The sequence below is a fragment of the Nicotiana sylvestris genome, chromosome 7 (genome assembly GCF_000393655.2).
Source record: "Nicotiana sylvestris chromosome 7, ASM39365v2, whole genome shotgun sequence".
NCBI lineage: Eukaryota > Viridiplantae > Streptophyta > Magnoliopsida > Solanales > Solanaceae > Nicotiana > Nicotiana sylvestris.
This window is the reverse complement of record NC_091063.1, coordinates 19,541,504-19,559,840: the sequence shown is the minus strand read 5'-3', so window position 1 is coordinate 19,559,840 and position 18,337 is coordinate 19,541,504. Positions and strand designations below refer to the sequence as shown.

The 18,337-nt window shown below is 37.4% G+C and overlaps 1 protein-coding gene across 1 annotated transcript; it reads right to left on the bottom strand.

Annotated features, from left to right (window-relative positions):
• Positions 1-2,514: 2,514 nt before the first annotated feature.
• Positions 2,515-11,168, bottom strand: LOC104222769 (uncharacterized). Its single transcript, XM_009774058.2, has 3 exons — positions 10,837-11,168; positions 3,251-4,549; positions 2,515-2,986 (listed from the first exon to the last, which is right to left on the bottom strand). Exons 1-3 carry the CDS (start codon positions 11,017-11,019, stop codon positions 2,759-2,761), a joined length of 1,710 nt encoding a protein of 569 aa, XP_009772360.1. The 5' UTR covers positions 11,020-11,168; the 3' UTR covers positions 2,515-2,758.
• Between the last annotated feature and the right edge of the window lie 7,169 nt (positions 11,169-18,337).

Genomic DNA, 18,337 nt, shown 5'->3' with positions numbered 1-18,337 from the left:
TACACTGTAGGGTAGCTGATCAGAATTACTGCATATGAGAACCACGGCCACCTGGAGCACCGTGAGAAGCCTGAAGTGCTGAATGAAACGGCCTAGGAAGATGGCCTATACCAAAAGAATCCTTGCCTCCAGCGAGGCACCACTGAATCTGCCAGAATGACGAGGGCTCTTGTCAGACCCCTGACCGCTCCTCTAAGCTAGAACCATCTCAACCCGCCTGGCCACATTGGCCGTATCCTGAAAAGAAATCTCGCTCCCTGTCTCCTTAGCCATCTACAATCTAATAGGCTGAGCGAGTCCCTCAATAAACCTCCTCACCCTCTCTCTCTCGGTGGGGAGTATAAGAAAAGCATGACGGGCCAAATCAATAAACCTCATCTCATACTAGGTAACAGTCATAGAACCCTGCTAAAGTCGCTCGAACCGCCTGCGCTACCCCTCTCTCTAGGTGACGGGAAGGAACTTCTTGAGAAATGGCTGCGAGAACTGGTCCCAAGTAAGTTGGTGACCCAGCTGGTCTAGCCAAACAATAATCTCTCCATCATTTCTTGGCGGAACCTGACAGACAAAAAGCAGCAAAGTCGACCTCATTGGTCTCCACTATCTCCATGTTCCAAAGAACCTCATGACAGCTGTTCAAACAGTCCTGGGAATCCTCTGAAGATGTACCGTCATAGGTAGTAGTGAAAGCTTGGTGAACCTGTCCAATCTCCACAAAGCATCAGAAGACATAGCTGCTCCATCACCTGTCAGAGCTACAACACTCGGTGGAACTACCCCAACTAGCTGAGCTGCTGGAGTCTGGAACTGGGGAGCCATCTACTCCGGGGTGCGAATAGCGGGAGTCTGTGCTCCTCCCCCAGCCTGAGAGACGGTTGGTGCTACAGGAAGTATGTCTGCCTGAGTGAAACTCTCCATAATGCCCACTAGACGGACCAGAGCATCCTGGAGTATCGGGGTAGCAATGAACCCCTCTAGAACCTGAGTTGGGCCCGTTGGAACGGTCTGGGCTGGAACTCCATCATCAAACTCTACCTGAGGCTCTGTCGCTGGTGCTGTTGCTCTAGGCTGAGCCCTACCTCGGTCTCTAGCACGGCCTCGGCCTCTGCCCCTCGTAGGAGCTGCCGCTGGGGGCTCGGGCTGCTGATCAGCTGATGAAGCGGTACGTGTTCTCGCCGTCTGCGAAAGAATAGATTAAAAGTTCAATGAGCATTGAGAAAGCAAATCACACGACAAAGAAGAATAGATGTGAAGTTATTCCTAAACTCTATAGCCTCTGGGGGATAAGCACAGACGTCTCCGTATCGATCCCTCAGACTCTACTAAGCTTATCCGTGAATTGTGAGGCCTAAGCAACCTAGAGCTCTGATACCAACTTGTCACGGCCCGAATTTTTCCACCGTCGGGACCGTGATGGCTCCTAATATTGTACTTGCTAGGCAAGTCAACGTTACAGAATATTTTACCTTTTTCCTTTGCCTTTTAACAATTTACAAGTTAACAAAAGTAAATCAGCGGAATAAATATGGAAGAACAGAATTTAACAGATTATCTTAATACAATTAACGAAACCGTAATAAAACTCCACCCAGAACTGGTATCACAACTCACGGACGGTCTACGAATACTACAAACAATGGTCTGAACAAAGAAATGTACATCTGTTTCGAAAGTAGATAAACAGAAAAGAAATAGGATAGAAGAGGACGCCAAGGCCTGCGGACGCCTGCAGGACTACCCCGGGTCTCCACTGGACTGAAGGCAGCCACCCAAGCTCTACTCACAAGGTCCGGCACCGAGATCTGCACAAAAAGTACAGAGTGCAGTATCAGTACAACTGACCCTATATACTAATAAGTGCCGAGCCTAACCTCGGCGAAGTAGTGACAAGGCTAGGACACCACAACCAACATAAACCTGTGCAGTTAATCAGTATAATAACATAGTAACAAGTAATAAAACTAAGCAGGAATGAACGGGAAGGGGCAACATACTATAGGGGTCTCAACATAAAGAATTTCAGCAGTAAAGGAATTTAAACAGTTAAAACACTTTAACCGATAACAACAAACATAAAATGCACGGCATCACCCTTTGTGCTTTTACTCTCAATCCTCGCCATGCAATCAATAATAAAAATGTGCACAGCATCACCCTTTGTGCTTTATTACTCTTCTTCACCATATGAATAATAGAAATGTGCACGGCATCACCATTCGTGTTTTATTTTTCTTCATCACCATATGCATCAATAGAAATGTAAATGTGCACGCAAATCGAAGAAAGACAAAAGGAGGTTTTTAAAGCCTCGGAACACAAATTTGACTTCTAAAACAAGAGATGACCTTTTGGGACATCACTATCACTTTTTTTATTTTCTTTTTTAATCCATCGCACACAGTCCCATCCAAGAGGATCAATAGCTTTCCCTTAATTGAAGGTGGAGATACTCAACCACCAGTGCAAACCTCATTTATGACTACCAAAATGCAACTTCTGATCAAGAAAGGAATATAAAATGATGATAATATATTTGAAGTCACTGCAAAGAGTTACATTTCGTCAAACACCCTTCCCCTCTCCCTCTCTCCCTTTGCCTTTGCAACCCTTAACGCGGTTGAGAATCATAAATAAACATTAAATATACAACTGCATGAATACATGAATCAACAGATAAGCACAACGCCAGAGCTTTACACTTCAAGCAGCATTTTGAACCCAAAGTCAACCATGGAGAAATAAAAGATTGTACTCATGATCAATTTTTCTGATGGACTGCAACTTGGTGTATGTCCATATCCTTCAGCATAACTGAACGCCCACATGAATCACAAGGTGCAGTTCTTGATCCACAGACACTCTCATGCTCTGTAAGTCCTCTTAACCGATCCCTTGCATCTGCTGCGGAACTCCCTGCTTGCACCATGTCTCCACAAAACCGGCATGTTACCAACCGCAAGGGACACTCCATAGATTGGTGTTGAACCTGTTACAAAAAACTGTTAGATTAACAACCCAAGAATAGTTACTACAACTACAACAACAACAACCAAAAAAAAATAGTGTAATCCCACAAGTGTGATCTGAGGAGGATAGTGTATACGCAGACCTTACCCCTACCTTGTGATGGTAGAGAGGTTATTTCCGATAGACCCTCGGCTCAGTAAAAGGCATAGTCACAGCATTGTTGAAAAGAAATGCAGTAATGGAAACCCAAAAATAGTGTATATCAAACAAAAGATAACTTTACCATCTTTTCTTTTGCAAGGACTATTCCACAAGGGCAATGCAGCGGCACATGAAATACTTTCTTGTGCTTCTCAATTTCTTCTTTCTGAAATGCTAACCCACATTCTTCACAATGGACATGGTTCTTGGCCTCATCCCTCCTTAAAACAACCCCACAACCAGTATGCTGACATACAACATTGTGCCTGCTACAGTAGGCTTCATGCAGCGCTATACTCCTGGAAGGTATGTAATGCTTACAATTCCGGCATTCTACAGTGTCTGCATCAGCAGATAATGTGGAAGACACAGGTTGCTGTCCGCTCTTTGACTTATATGTGTCCCGAATGTTAACAGACACCTTATACTTGGTTGTGCCCTTGAAACCATAAATGCCAATACTGTATGTACCTGGTCCAAGGCCCAGATCCCTGGAGCTAAGGACCAAAGATTTTGAACCAATGTCATGAGATGACCAACCGTGCTGGTGCTGTGTGGGGAACAGTAATGGATGTTTAGAAACATAGAGGTCAGTATCTCCATCTTGGGTATCGGATTCTACCTTTATCTCAACTTCAACATCCCCCAAAGATATAAATCCCCAATTAACTTCGTCTAGTATGAACTTGTAGTATACATAGCTTCCTTCTGTGACCACCCCAGCATCTACCTCCCCAAATATGAGAGGTTGCAATACACACTGATTTGTGCTCTCAGCTGTCCGATCTGCGCCCATTACATCAACTTCTATATCCGTTTCCAAAACAGATACACTCGAAGAAGGTTTTAGTTCAAGAACACGTAAATGGTACGCCAGAACACCATGATTAACAGTCAGTATATTGCCTTCTGAAAGCGTGGCATGCTGACGAAGGCTTGTTTCAAGAACTGCCTTGTGATTAGGGATATCAGAAAATCCTGGTTCAACTGGCTGAAGTTTTGCATAAGTTCCTTTTGGTAGCCAGACATAACACACTTCAACCATAGGAGCCATTGGAGAATCTGTAGGAAATAAGTTATTCCATATATGTGGAGGAAGCTCTACAGCACCATCGTCGGCAGTGAACTCCAGGACTCCAGCATGTGTTGTCCGATTATTCTGCTCTGTATCCTTCAAGTCCGAAGGAGACGATTGGTGAACTACAGAAACCCTGAAATGTAGGGGTCCCTTGTCAAAGGCACCCTGATCAGACAATTCAGTGAAGCAAGATGGTGGCAATTTAATTTTATCTCCGGCACCCTCATAAGGTACAGCTTCCAAAATACGGGAAAATGCAACTCCTCGTCCAGCTAACAGTTCTTCTTCAATTTGCTGGGTTGCCTGGAAAAAAAATCCAAGAGTTAGGCATTCTCCAATATTAATTTCTTTAAGACAGCTTGAGCATCAACGACAGGTTTTACTAGAGATGATGAAGACAGCTAATTTCTCTTTGTATAAGGAAAAGTAATTTTTTAATCACATTTACCACTACACCAGAATTTAGCCAGCTAATTTCTTCTTATGGAAAGCCAAGAAAAGAAGAGCTTGCCTATTTAGAACCCAATTTGACAACAGATTGCAATGGTCTAGATATGTAATCAAGAAAATGAAATGAATGCATGAACTGGCCCCAACATTCATAAATTTATCGCAACTCTATGATGCAGATAGAATAAACATAGCAAATAGCTAAAACCCCATGATCCCTCAACCAAAAAGAATACAACTTGAACAAGAGAACAAATATAACATACACGAAATGAATCAGTTTGTCTGTATTCACAACCCACATCAACAGGGCATTTATTCTCAGTCTCAGTCTATGGATAACTCGAGAATCAGCTAATGCTTAGAGCTTACAACTTTCTGGGGCGAGGAAATAACAGACGTCATAAGAGCACTGGTATTCAGAAGATTCCAGCTAAATTTATTGGGTGCAGCACTTTACACAAATCCCCAAGTGTAAAGCCAATGAAGCAGGAGCGAATCCTTACTTGATTGATTCAAACACATCTTTGCCAAACGCCCCCCGAAAGGATTGATTCTATTTTTTATTTGTATATAACACACATGGAGCCCATTGTGCCATTGACCTAGGAATCTGAAAATATTGCTTTTCTTTGAAGTTAAGGCATGACTAGCAATCTGGTTTGAGTACACATGGCACTTTGAAATATCCATACGTGTAGCAGGCTTTCATCATGTGGCTTAACTAAGCAGAAGTGAGAAAGAAGTCAGGATACAGTTTTGAGAAGATAACGTGTTATAAAAAGCTTTTTCCTGTAAAGGCAGACTATTCACAGCTGAATAAAGGAAGCAGAAAACAAATAACAATCATAAGTGTAACAATTCTTGCCATGTCGGCAATTAACAAGTAGAACTAAAAAAAAAAACAAATTTCTAGATTATAAAGTGGCTCTCCCAGTGGGAACTAAAGTAGTTACACTTACTAAGAATCCTAGTAAAATGTGCTTGCTTTTCATACTTCATCAATTAAAAAACTAATAAGTAATAAATGACGTGGTTACATAGGCCTGCTAATATCTACTCTACTTCATTGTTGAACAGATGTCCAACAAATTTGCCATGTCTTTTATATCTTAACATGGAAAACTCTCCGAGGCTGTTTGGTTCAGGAGTAAGGTGGGATATCCTGGTATAGAATTTGGGATAAAATTTAGCCCCTGTTTGGTTGTCAGTATTAGCTATAATTTTATACCATATGACTTGGGATTATTTATTCCACCTGTAAAATGACCATGTTACCGCACAAGCCCTTTACTAATGATTCTAAAAATAGTGAAATGGCATGACAATTCTGGTATAGGATTAACAAGTGGTTTATTTACACCAATTGCATATTGGATTATTCTGAGGATTCTTTCATTTTGATTTGGATTTTAAATTGGATTTGGAATCATTCCCTTCTTTGTTGATACTTTGGATTCTGTTCATTACAGAATTTGGATGTGAATTCGCTGCCGGCAAAAAAATACGGCCAAACTTGTCACTGGACCTTGCTAATATTCGTATGTATTTTTTAAATAAATGATTCACTTAAATTTAAATCACTAAATTATCCAAGGTTAAAATTGGAAGCTAAAAATTTATCCAATTTCAGACCAAACATATGCTTTGGATTATAGACCGTATATCCCATATTTCATCCAATGAACCAAACAAAACAATAGCACTAAATAATACAGGGATTACTAATCACACGATTATAATCCCGGGATAAGTGTGTCGGCGAACCAAATGACCTCTTAATATAAGAAGTATTTGGTATTTAAATAAATTTAAAAAAAAAAAAAAAAAGCATAATACACTTGTGGTAGTTTAACTAACCACATAAACAAATTCAACAGGTAACTTGTAATAACCTGATTTTTTGATATACCTATTAATCATGAAATTGGAGAATCAAGTTTTATTTATGGTTATTGGGTTAAATACTAAGCTAGTGGAAAGGAATTTATTATAATATATAAAATAGTATACTAAATAAGTGGCTAATTTTTCAACTCTACTTATTTAGTTGACTTTAGTTAAAGAGTATTAAACGAAAAGGAGTGGGCCAAGCCCATTCTCTTGATCTAGTTGCTGGCTTGCTACCACATTTTAGGACTTTAAAATAGAAAAACTTTGGTTTCATAGTTCATTATTATACAGTGGAGAATCACGGAGAGCATTTACGGTGGAAAGGGAAAAGGGATTGACTACGATTTGGTTGGAGAGATTATTGGGTGGAATCTTTTGTGGGGAGCTAAATAATCAAATATTCCATTAATTTTCCTACAATCGTATATTGCATTCAATTTGCGGAGAAGTGACCATTGTTTATATATGATGATGATGCCAATGATTGGCACAAATGATTATAGTAATGCTTGAGCTTGTAAAATTTAATATAAGATTGGGATTTAAGAATGAGTACACTGGTATTAACTTTGCATTGGCTAATTTATTCGCTCAAGCTACTATTTCGATTTCTATTTTTTTATTATAAGACATAATGATTAACCAATGATTTGTTTAACAATGAAGAGACCTTACGATTAAAGTAATGATGATGGCTTGATGAGGAATGAAATAATCATATGTTAATTAATAGCATTCTAAAGAAAGTGTGATATAAACCAACGTAATCACCTTCTAAAGCCACTGTTTAGGCAGTTTTGCACGGCTAAAAGTACCGTATTTGATCCTAATTCATGTACATATTTTAATTTAACTTGACCGAGGGTTGACCTTCCAAAAATTCTTCACCTAAACTAATTAGGACGCATTATTCGATATTTTGGTAAGTGAGACTTTAAGCTTTAATGCTTGCTTTTCAAAACCCGTTTTGAAAGTATATTTTATTTGCATGATCCAAGTGTTGGGACGAGCATGTGCTTGGCAGAATTGGTGATCTTAGACTAACCGCAAACATATTATTTTGTAAAAAAGATTGAACGTATTTAATAAGTTTGTGGTGTGACGTGGCTTCGTGCCACGGCGTTGGGGCGTTTCGTATCATTCATTTGCTTGACGTGATAGATATATATATATATATATATATATATATATATATATATATATATATATATATATATATATATATATCAAGGACATACATACCCTGCCATAATATGTTCGAGACACATACACATATTGTTGTAATATATTAGGGACCTATACATGCTGCCATAGTATACTTTAGGGCATTCTGTATGTCTCAAAAGTATATATATCTCCCAACACCATGACACGAAGCCACGACACACGACAAATCACTTATTAAATATATAAGTTCAGTATTTTTCACAAAATAATACATTTCCGATTGGTCAATGACCACCAGTTTCTGCTAAGCACAGGCTTGTCCCAACACATGGATTAGACAGACAAAATATACTTTCAAAACGGGCTTTCAAAAGTAGGCATCAAAGCTTAAAGTCTCGCTTATTTAGACAACTTTCACCTATCTTGAAATGCCAAACCAAGAGGGCCCCTAATAGCCTCAATCTATCCAAAATATCGAATAATACGTCTTAACTAGTCTAGGTGAACAATTTTCGAACAAGTATAAATCAAAGTCAACACTCAATCAAATTAATCAAAATATGTGCACAAATTAAGGTCAAACGTGATACTTTTAGCAGTGTGAAACTGCCAAAGCAGTGGCTTCAAAAGGCCATCACATTGACCTATACCGTACTTTCTCAATAATGCTAAATCCTATAATTACCATATGATTATTTCTTTCCTAATCAAGCCATCACCATTACTTTAATAAAAAAAAAAAAAAAAAGTCGAAACAGTAGCTTGAGCAAACAAATTATTTAATGCTAAATCAAATACATGTGTACTCATTCTTAAATCTCAATCTTATATTAAGTTTTACAAGCTCAATAATCATTATAATAATTTGTGTCAATCATTGGCATAATCAACATAAAAGTATAAACAATAGTCTCTTATCTGCAAATTCAATGTAATAGAAAAATTGATGCAATACCTAATTATTTAGCTCCTCCACAAAAAATTCCACCTAGTAACCTATCCGGCCAAATCATAACAAATCTCTTGTCCCTTTCTATTGTAAGTGTTTTCTATTATTCTTCACTGTATAATGAACTAAGAAACCAAAATTTTCCTATTCTAAATTCCTAAGTCCTTAAATACGACAGCAATCAGACCAAAAGATCGGCTTGCCCGGCTCCTTTTGGTTTAGTACTCTTAACCAAAGCCAGCTAAATAAGTAGAAATGAAAAATTAGCTATTATCCACTTATTTAGTACACTATCCTATATATTATAATAAATATTTATTATCTTCCACTAGCTTAGTATTTGCCCCAATAACTACAAATAAAAGTTAATTTTTCAATCTCATGATTAAGAGGTATATATAATAAAAATCGGGTTATTACATGACAGCATCGTGGAGCGGGTCTACACTCTACCATAAGGCAACAATCCTATATGCATATTATGTTCATCAAGATTGTATCTAACACCATGAAACCTTACAAAGTTCATACCCTACTTGTACACCTATTTTTCGTGCGTTCATGATCCCAACTTAGTTATTTCTCTTTTTTTAAATGAAGCCACTAAATGTTGGAAATTGCATTCTTGACTTATTAATAGTAACTCAAGCATGGGACTTGAACAACCTTTAAAGTGATTACGACGAAAAAATTAGACATATATCTATCCAACCTTAGATCAAATGGTTGTTCCACAAATTCTTTAATGATTGAAGTGCATCAGGCTCCCCCTTAAGCCATAATGCTTTACATCATTTTGTGTAACAAACTTAGCGAATAGGCCCACCCTTTACCCACAAGTTAACTCATCTTTTTTTGCAACAACTCGGCTAAAATAGAGTTCAAACCAAGGAAGTCATTGAAGCTATTTTGCCAACATAAGGTCGCATAGTGGAAGTATCACCCCAAATAGTTTCAGTTTTAAGAAACATACCTAGCAGGAATAACTACAATATACTATTGCTCCATTGGTAACGACATTAACACAGAAAAGATAACTTCACTCCAAACGTATCCTTTAGAAACCATGCATCATCCTGCTTCTCACCCGCAAAATTAAGAGATTTTCTTTCCCACTTCGCCAATATCGTCCTGTAGATATTTTCATGCCCTCAAACCTAATATAATTGGGAAAGACAACTCCAACAATAACGCGCTTTTTAAATCCTATCCTGATGCCTAGGGATTCCTTCATGCACTACCGTATATCCCTATCTTCAAAATCTCACACTCCTAAAACCCTTTATAAGGTCATTTATAGCTTGTTTGGCCAAGCTTCTAAAATCAGCTTATTTTGAAAAGTCTTTTTCTCAAAAGTGCTTTTCAAAAAGCACCTTTAATTGTGTTTGGCTAATTAATTTGAAAAGCACTTTTGGCCAAAAAGAAGCTTGGACAAACAGGCTATTAGGCACCTTTCAAATTTTTCATCTTCTTAGCTTTGTAGCAAACAAATTTCACATGAAGGAAACATGCTATGAACCTCACTCTCCCTCTGTATCTTATCTTACTGAAGGCCAATCCATGGCAGATCCAAAAAAGATCAAACTTTATCTTTACAGAATTCACGAGTCACTAAATTTGATACATGAGATGATGCAAAGTGCAAAAGCCCCTTTCAGGTAAAAGTACACATTTTCAAGCCCCCAAGGCTTTGATCTAGTGGCAAAAGTGCAGCTCGCTGCGAGTTGAAAAGCCTGATATTTAAGTGGAGATGGCAGAGGGACGAGCCCATTATCCACCTATGTTTCGAATCGTGAACCTCTGGGCCTCATGAATTTCTCCGTTATATATTAATAAAAAATACACGTTCTCAAGTCTACTGTTTGTTAAAGTATTCTTGTTTAGTGGAACTAGTAGCTCAAAATGCAAACTTAACATAATAAATAGCAACTTAGGACTACCTAACAATTACATCAAAGTAAAACATCCTTCTTTTTAATGAATAACTAAATTAGAATTATGTCTAAGAAGATCAACAAACTAACACCAAATTAAGAACTATTTGCAAAATTGACAAATACCCAATTCCCAGATCAATCAATAACTCAAAAATAAAGCAACCCCATAAAAATATAATCAAATAAAATTATACCTTAGCTTGGGCTTGAGCAGCATCAAGGCGGCGAGCACGTTGAACAGCTTCAATAGCTTCACGTTGACGAACGGCTTCTTGTTTGGCTTTTTTCTCTCTTTCTAATTTTAATTTAGCTTTCTGCTTTCTATCCTTTTGCTCTTTCTCCAGCTTCTCTCTCGCTCTTCTCAGCTCAAAATCCATTCTTTGTTTTTTGCTGTACGAAATTTCCCAACTTCTCTTCTATTTGCAATGTGATGGATTTTGTTGTATAATTTCTGATATATAGGACAACTGGTCGGTCCAAGTGAATGTGTAAATGGGAGAATTCCTCCTTGATTTTCCGATGTCTTGATGGAAAAGGCAACTTTTCTCTAACCTTAAACTTTCTAAAGATCGAGATAATCTGGGCCTTTCTGGATGGACCCGAATTTGATGGGCTGCTAGCCCAAACATATTAATCAGGCCCAATAATTATGGGTTTTTTTAACTCTTAGACTGCGCTAAAACCTATTTAAATTCTGTAGCCGAAAATGTGTATAAAATTTATATAATTTTTGTACATAATGTATATATATACAAAAATATATCAAAAAAATATATTTTTCGGCTATCATTTTGAGAGCGGTTATACAGTGTCATTTTTTCAATAATTAATTATCTCATGTTCGTGTCTTGGTAGATTCGTTAATAAATTAATAAAAAATATGTATATTTTAGCCGCTTCCAAAAACAATAGTACAAAAAAAGTTTTATATATATGTATGTGTGTTGTGTATATATATAATATATAAATTTTATATACTTTTTGACTAACAAATAAAATTAGTTTTGGCTGACCGGCCAATTTAGTATTTTGCACTAAATTTATTTTTGAATAATGAAATTAGTGTGATTTTTTGAAAAAAAATTCAGAATAAGTTGGCTCTTTCGGTTTGATGTTCTGATTGGACTTTCAATCGATGACTTCAAATATTTTGTGTTAAATTTATAGAAATCAATTATGATTTTCACTAGCAATGTGGTGGATTCAGCGATTGTGAATTCGAACTTATTTATTGCATAGTTGGATCAAAACATTCCTAGGACAATCGATTGCCATATTATGATAATAATACTTTTCCTAGTGGTGAGTTAGAAGAGTTATAAAATGGTCCAAGAATTGGGAAGTGTACTATTTGTTGGCACATTTCAAAGGTTAATTAAATAAGACACCAATCCATAAATAAGCCCACTCTTACTAGGAATAATTAGAAAGAACCAAGAACTTATTATCAAGAGCTAATGGCCAATGTTATAATGATGAAATTAGGAATTGCTATAGGCGTTTCCGGTGAAAGTAGTATCTAAGCGCCTCGAAACAACTATAGAAATTAAAGTCTCGTGATAGTTAATATCTCATTTACTCTTGTATTTTTCAAACTTATGGTTTTCTCGACCCGAGAATCTATAGGAAACAATCTCTTTTACTCACACAAAATAGGAATAAGGTCTGCATACACTCCACTAAGAGTGGCAAGTGGGTCGGTTAGGCCTGACCCACGCCCGCAAGCCCATATGGGTAGTAGGCCTAAACTGGCCTACCCGTTTAAGCCCGGGACCAAAGAGGTTTGATGCCCATGTGGGCCGGTTCAAAGAAAGTACCCGTTAGGACCGGGACCGTTTGGGCCCGGGACCGGCTCCTAAGTTGGCCGGTTCAACCGGTCCCAAACGGGCCCAACAGCTAAATTTTAAAAAAAATCTCTTTTAAAAATCTAATTGTTGGCTATTGAAAAAATAGCCATTGTGGCTGCCAAAATAGTCGTTGGCTATTTATAAAATAGTCATTTAACCCCCCAACTTTGTTTTAATCCCAAACTTTTTATAATTATACTTTTTCCCTATTTTCAACTATAAATACCCCCTCATTCCTTTATTTTTCTTCACCAAATCATCAATCTCTCTCTAATTTTCTTCTAAAATTGGTTACTTTGTTGTTGCAACTTGTGTGAAAAATTGTGAAGTTAGTGAATTGAAGTATTCAAGTCTTCAACGATAATTAATTTCAACAAGTTGTTCGTCAACTCGGTAAACTCGTTCCAACTCTTTAGTTTTAATATTATATTTTTGTTTGTTTTATTTAATTACTTTGTATAATTATAATTAAGATGGCATATTTCTTAAAAAAATGTTTAGTAAAAATAAGGGAAAATCCAAGAATGGTGAATCTAGTGGCCAATCTATTCCTCTTTTAATTCCCCGGCCTCCTCTACCCAAACCGCATACTCGCCCTTCACTTATTCTTATTCTTGATAGTGATAATACTTTATTACAATTTACGGATAGTCAATATGTGCATAATGTTGGTGGTGGTGAACGCTTAGATGATGAATATATGAACAATCTTTATGGTAATCCAACTATAGATAAAGAAGATGAGCAGGAAATAGATTTAGATGGAACGCAGCCGCATAATGATACACCCATTAGTCATGTTGCTCAAATTAACCCAACTAATCCAAATGATGCCCCAGATGACCCCCATGTTACTACCCCAACTTTTTCTAGACAATCTTCTAAATGGGCCAAAACATCTCTTGTTTGCCCATTTTTTATTCAAATAAGAGAAAAAAATAAAGATAAGTGTAAAACTTGTGGCAAAGGGTTAGCCTTTAACTATGTTGATCGGGGGGACGGGAAGTTTGAGGAGACACATAATGATATACCCTCAAGATAAAGCTAAATTTTTTCAAATAAAAGTTGTGGTCGGGGGCAAGTCCAACTAGTCAGCCTGACCCTAGTACCGGGTCAAATCAATTTCAATCGAAAATTAACACTGTTACCGATGATATTTTATATTATGACCCAAGAAAAGATAGGGAAGAATTGTCAAAAATGATTACTGTTATGTGCTTACCCTATAGTTTTCCGTCTAACCCCTACTTTGTGCATTATATTAGAAGAGTTTTTAATCCTACTTATAAAGGATGGTCTCGCACAACCGTAAAGAGCGATATTTATAAATATAAACATGAATATGAACAATATTTGCATTATTTATTTACTCATATTAATTTTCGTGTTGCTTACTACTGATAGTAGAAGTGGTAATGACTGTGATTATCTTATTGTTACAAGTCATTGGATTGATGAGGAGTGTATAATGCAAATGTGCATTATTGCTTATAGAATAATTAATTCACATCACACAAGACAGCTTATTTCTAGCACGGACACGGATATTTGTAGATATTTTTGCATTAGTGATAAAATAATGTCAATTTCAATGGATAAGGCTACTAGTAACACTAATGTTGTAGCCTTGCTTACCACTACACGAAATCCTGCATTTAGTAACATTTTGCATGTTAGATGTATTTTTCATATTTACCATTTAATTGTGGGTGATGGTATGAAAATTTTAAATGTTAAAATTGAAAAGGTTAAAATGGCTCTTAATTGGCTTTTTTATTCAAACCGTAGAAGTAGACTTAGAGAATATTTTAAAAGATGCGATGAATTTGGCCTAAGAGAAAGAAAGGTTCCTAAACCTTATTCAACTAAATGGAATTACATGTATGACAGTTTAGTTGTTGCATATGAATATAGAAACCTCATAAACTCAACATTTAATGCTTATGCAAGTGATGATGAAGAGCACCTTACAAATGCGAATTGGGCTAATGTTAAAATTCTTGTAGATTTTTTAGAAACATTTCATGTTGCTACAAATAAATTTTCTGGGCAATATTATCCTACTATTTCGAATTGTTTAGTTTATTCTGCAGATCTTGCAAATTTGTTTGCTCATTTTTCAGAGGGTGGGGAATTTATGAAGTAGCTATTGATTCTATGAGAAAGAAATTTTAAAAATATTTTTTTTCTATTCCCCATATTTATAGTATTGATGCCTTGTTAAATCCTACTATGAAATTAGGTGGTCCTCAATATTGTTATCGATCTATTTATAATGGTTTAGCACTTGTACCTGAGGAGTTCTCTACACTTTTGGACACACAAGCATTAAAATAAATGCTCTAACTATTTATAGTGCTTATTAAATTGCACTAGATAAGAGGCTAAGGGGTCCCGATTGCCTACATTAGGGCGATTAAGGACATGTATGATGGAGCTAAGACTCGGGTTAGGACAGCAGGAGGCGATTCAGATTATTTTCCGATTATTACAGGATTGCATCAAGGGTCTGCGTTCAGCCCTTTCCTATTTGCCCTGGTGATGGATGCTATAACACATCATATTCAGGGGAGGTGCCATGGTGCATGCTATTTGCTGATGACATAGTCCTAATCGACGAGACACGACGCGGCGTCAGCGAGAGGTTAGAGGTTTGGAGACACACCCTTGAGTCCAAAGGTTTCAGGTTGAGCAGGACGAAGACGGAATACCTTGAGTGCAAATTTGGGGCAGAGCCGACGGAAGCGGGAGTGGAAGTGAGGCTTGATTCTCAAGTCATCCCTAAGAGGGGTAGTTTCAAGTACCTGGGGTCGTTTATTCAGGGGTCCGGGGAGATCGACGAGGATGTCACACACCGTATAGGGGTGGGGTGGATGAAATGGAGGTTAGCGACGGGAGTCCTGTGTGACAAGAAAGTGCCACTGTTACTGAAAGGTAAATTTTATAGGGCAGTGGTTAGGCCTGCTATGTTGTATGGGACCGAGTGTTGGCCGGTGAAGATCTCACACATCCAGAGGATGAAAGTTGCAGAGATGAGGATGTTGAGGTGGATGTGCGGGCATACAAGGAAGGATAAGATTAGAAATGAAGATATTCGAGAGAAGGTGGGTGTGGCCCCCATGGAGGACAAGATGCGGGAAGCAAGACTCAGATGGTTCGGGCACATTCAGAGGAGGAACACTGATGCACCGGTGAGAAGGTGTGAACGACTGGCGGTGGTGGGTACGAGGAGAGGTAGAGGGAGACCTAAGAAGTATTGGGGAGAGGTGATCAGGCAGGATATGACGCGACTTAGGGTTACTGAGGACATGACCCTAAACAGGAAATTGTGGAGATCGAGCATTAAGGTGGTAGGTTAGGGAAATTGTGATGTCTTTGTTACAGCGCACTAGAGTGAGACTAGCCAGTTAGGAAGTAGTCTTAGGATGCTATTGATCAACTACTGATGATGGGCTTTATCTCCTGTGTATTAATACCTTACATCTTTCTCGTATTTCCTATATCTCTTATATTGTTGTTACTTTGTTTTTTATGGTATTTATGTTATGTTATGGATTTTATGGTACTTTATGTTGTTTTATTATGAGTCTATTGATAGTACTAATATAGTGTCTCTTGTTGCCTCTTTGAGCCGAGGGTCTCCTGGAAACAGCCTCTCTGCCCCTCGGGGTAGAGGTAAGGTCTGCGTACATATTACCCTCCCCAGACCCCACTTGTGGGATTACGCTGGGTTGTTGTTGTTGTTGTTGTTGTTGTTGTTGTATTAAATTGCACTAGATAATGCTAGACCAGATATTCTAACTCCTTCTTCTTCTAGTTCTCAATTATCTAAAAGAACTACATGAGTAAAAACACTTAGTTTTTGGACCGAATTTAGGGGTTCTCAAGGTTGTACCACTAGTGATTGTTCACAACTAAATGAGCTTGAAGTTTATTTGTCACGGGGACTTGAGCAGGTAAATCCCGACGGCTCATTTAATCTTTTAGAATGATGGAATGGCAAAGAAAAACACTTTCCGGTCCTTTCAAGGATGACCCGAGATATTTTAACCATTCAAGCTTTAACAGTGGCATCAGATAGCGCTTTCAGTCAAGCAAGACTACAACTCGGTGATTATAGAGTATCTATGAGGGAGAGCTTGGAAAAATCAGTACTTTTCAGAAATTGGATCCGTTCGGAACGAAGAAATTTTGGACTTGCTGAATCACAACTAGAGGTAGACGAAGCTTACGAAGAAATGCTAGCTGAACTTACGGAGGAAGCAGCTTCGCCCGGAAGCGGTGATGAACAAGCTTCTTTTCCACCACCACCAACGGAAGCTCCCCCGAATCTTGATGGATTTATGAAATTTGTAAGAGATACCATGTAAAATTAATATGTAACTTGTATTTTGGCACATCATGATTAGTTTCTTTTTCTTCTCAATGGTGGTATTAGCATCTTGGTTGTGCTCATTCCATTGGGGGTGGGGGTGGGGGGAGCTAAGACAGATTGGACCATGTTTTCTTAATGTTATAATAATAAAAATTATAACGCATTCATTTGAATATCTTTTTACAATATTTTATGTTTTAAATTTGAATTAAAAAATTTTAAATCACAATTATATAGTGTAATTTACAGGAAAATGCCTTAAATAAAAAGTTTAAACAAATAAATAGCCCCACATATATTGTATATATACATTTAAGCAATGTATAAAGTATATATATATAATATATATATATATATATATATATATATATATATATATATATATATAAGCGATATAATTTACAAGAAATTATCTTAGATAAAAAAAATTTAAAACAAAAATAGTCAAGGCCCATTTAGGCCCGAGCCGCCCGGCCCACATAGCCCCGGACCATTACTACACGGTCCTGGTCCCGGTTTGGTTACACCCAAAAACCCATAAAGTCCGGGTCAGTTTAAGCCCGACCCACGAAGATCAGGTCCGTTTGAGACCGAACTGTTTAAGCCCGGCCCCGAAGCCCGTTTGAGACCGGGCCCGGACCGTTTACCAGCCTTACACTCCACCCTTTTCAGATCTCACTTGTGAGATTACACTAGATCAGGGACGGATTTATTAGCCCCAATTATGGCGCACGTGAACTCATGGTCTCACTGTCAAACTAGGTATTTTATATACATATTTTCTAGAATTAGTGTAATATTATCCGTTGGCACCTATACTTCAAAAAGATTAAATGGTACACTTGGTTGAATATTGAGTTGTTTATCCTGAGGAATAGGAATTGATTCCCGCTTAAACTTCTTTTTCTAATTTTTTTTAGTGGTGCAATCTTGTTGAAGAAATCTTAAATCTACCTCTGCCCCCGATATGTTATATTGTTGATGTTAACGTCTCAATAGGTAGAATGTCACCTAATGAACATTTTACTCATTCTACTGATTGTAGTTGTGGTATTCACCCTCAGTATATTGTCCGTTGTGTATGTCTTCGTTTATACGTTAAATCATAAATAAAACAAACTACAAGGATAATAATTTACATAAGCCATGTCTACGTAGAAGACTATATCTGTACAGAGACAATTGTAGCATCGATTTGATTGTGATGCTGTGGAGACACATGGCCCATGACCTGTCTCTTTTCTGTCTTTTGACCTTTTGGTTTTAAAAAGTTCCTAATTATATATATCTATACGTCATTAACCTACTAAACAACTAGTCCATCTAATTAACGCTTAAACAAACTCACATAAGTTAACCATTCTTATAAAATAGTCTTAAAGCGTAAAATAGTTAATTAACACCAGACTGCTCCTTTTTACTTTTTTTTTTTGGCTTTTTGAATAAGCAAAAAATTTGTCTAAAAGGAAAACA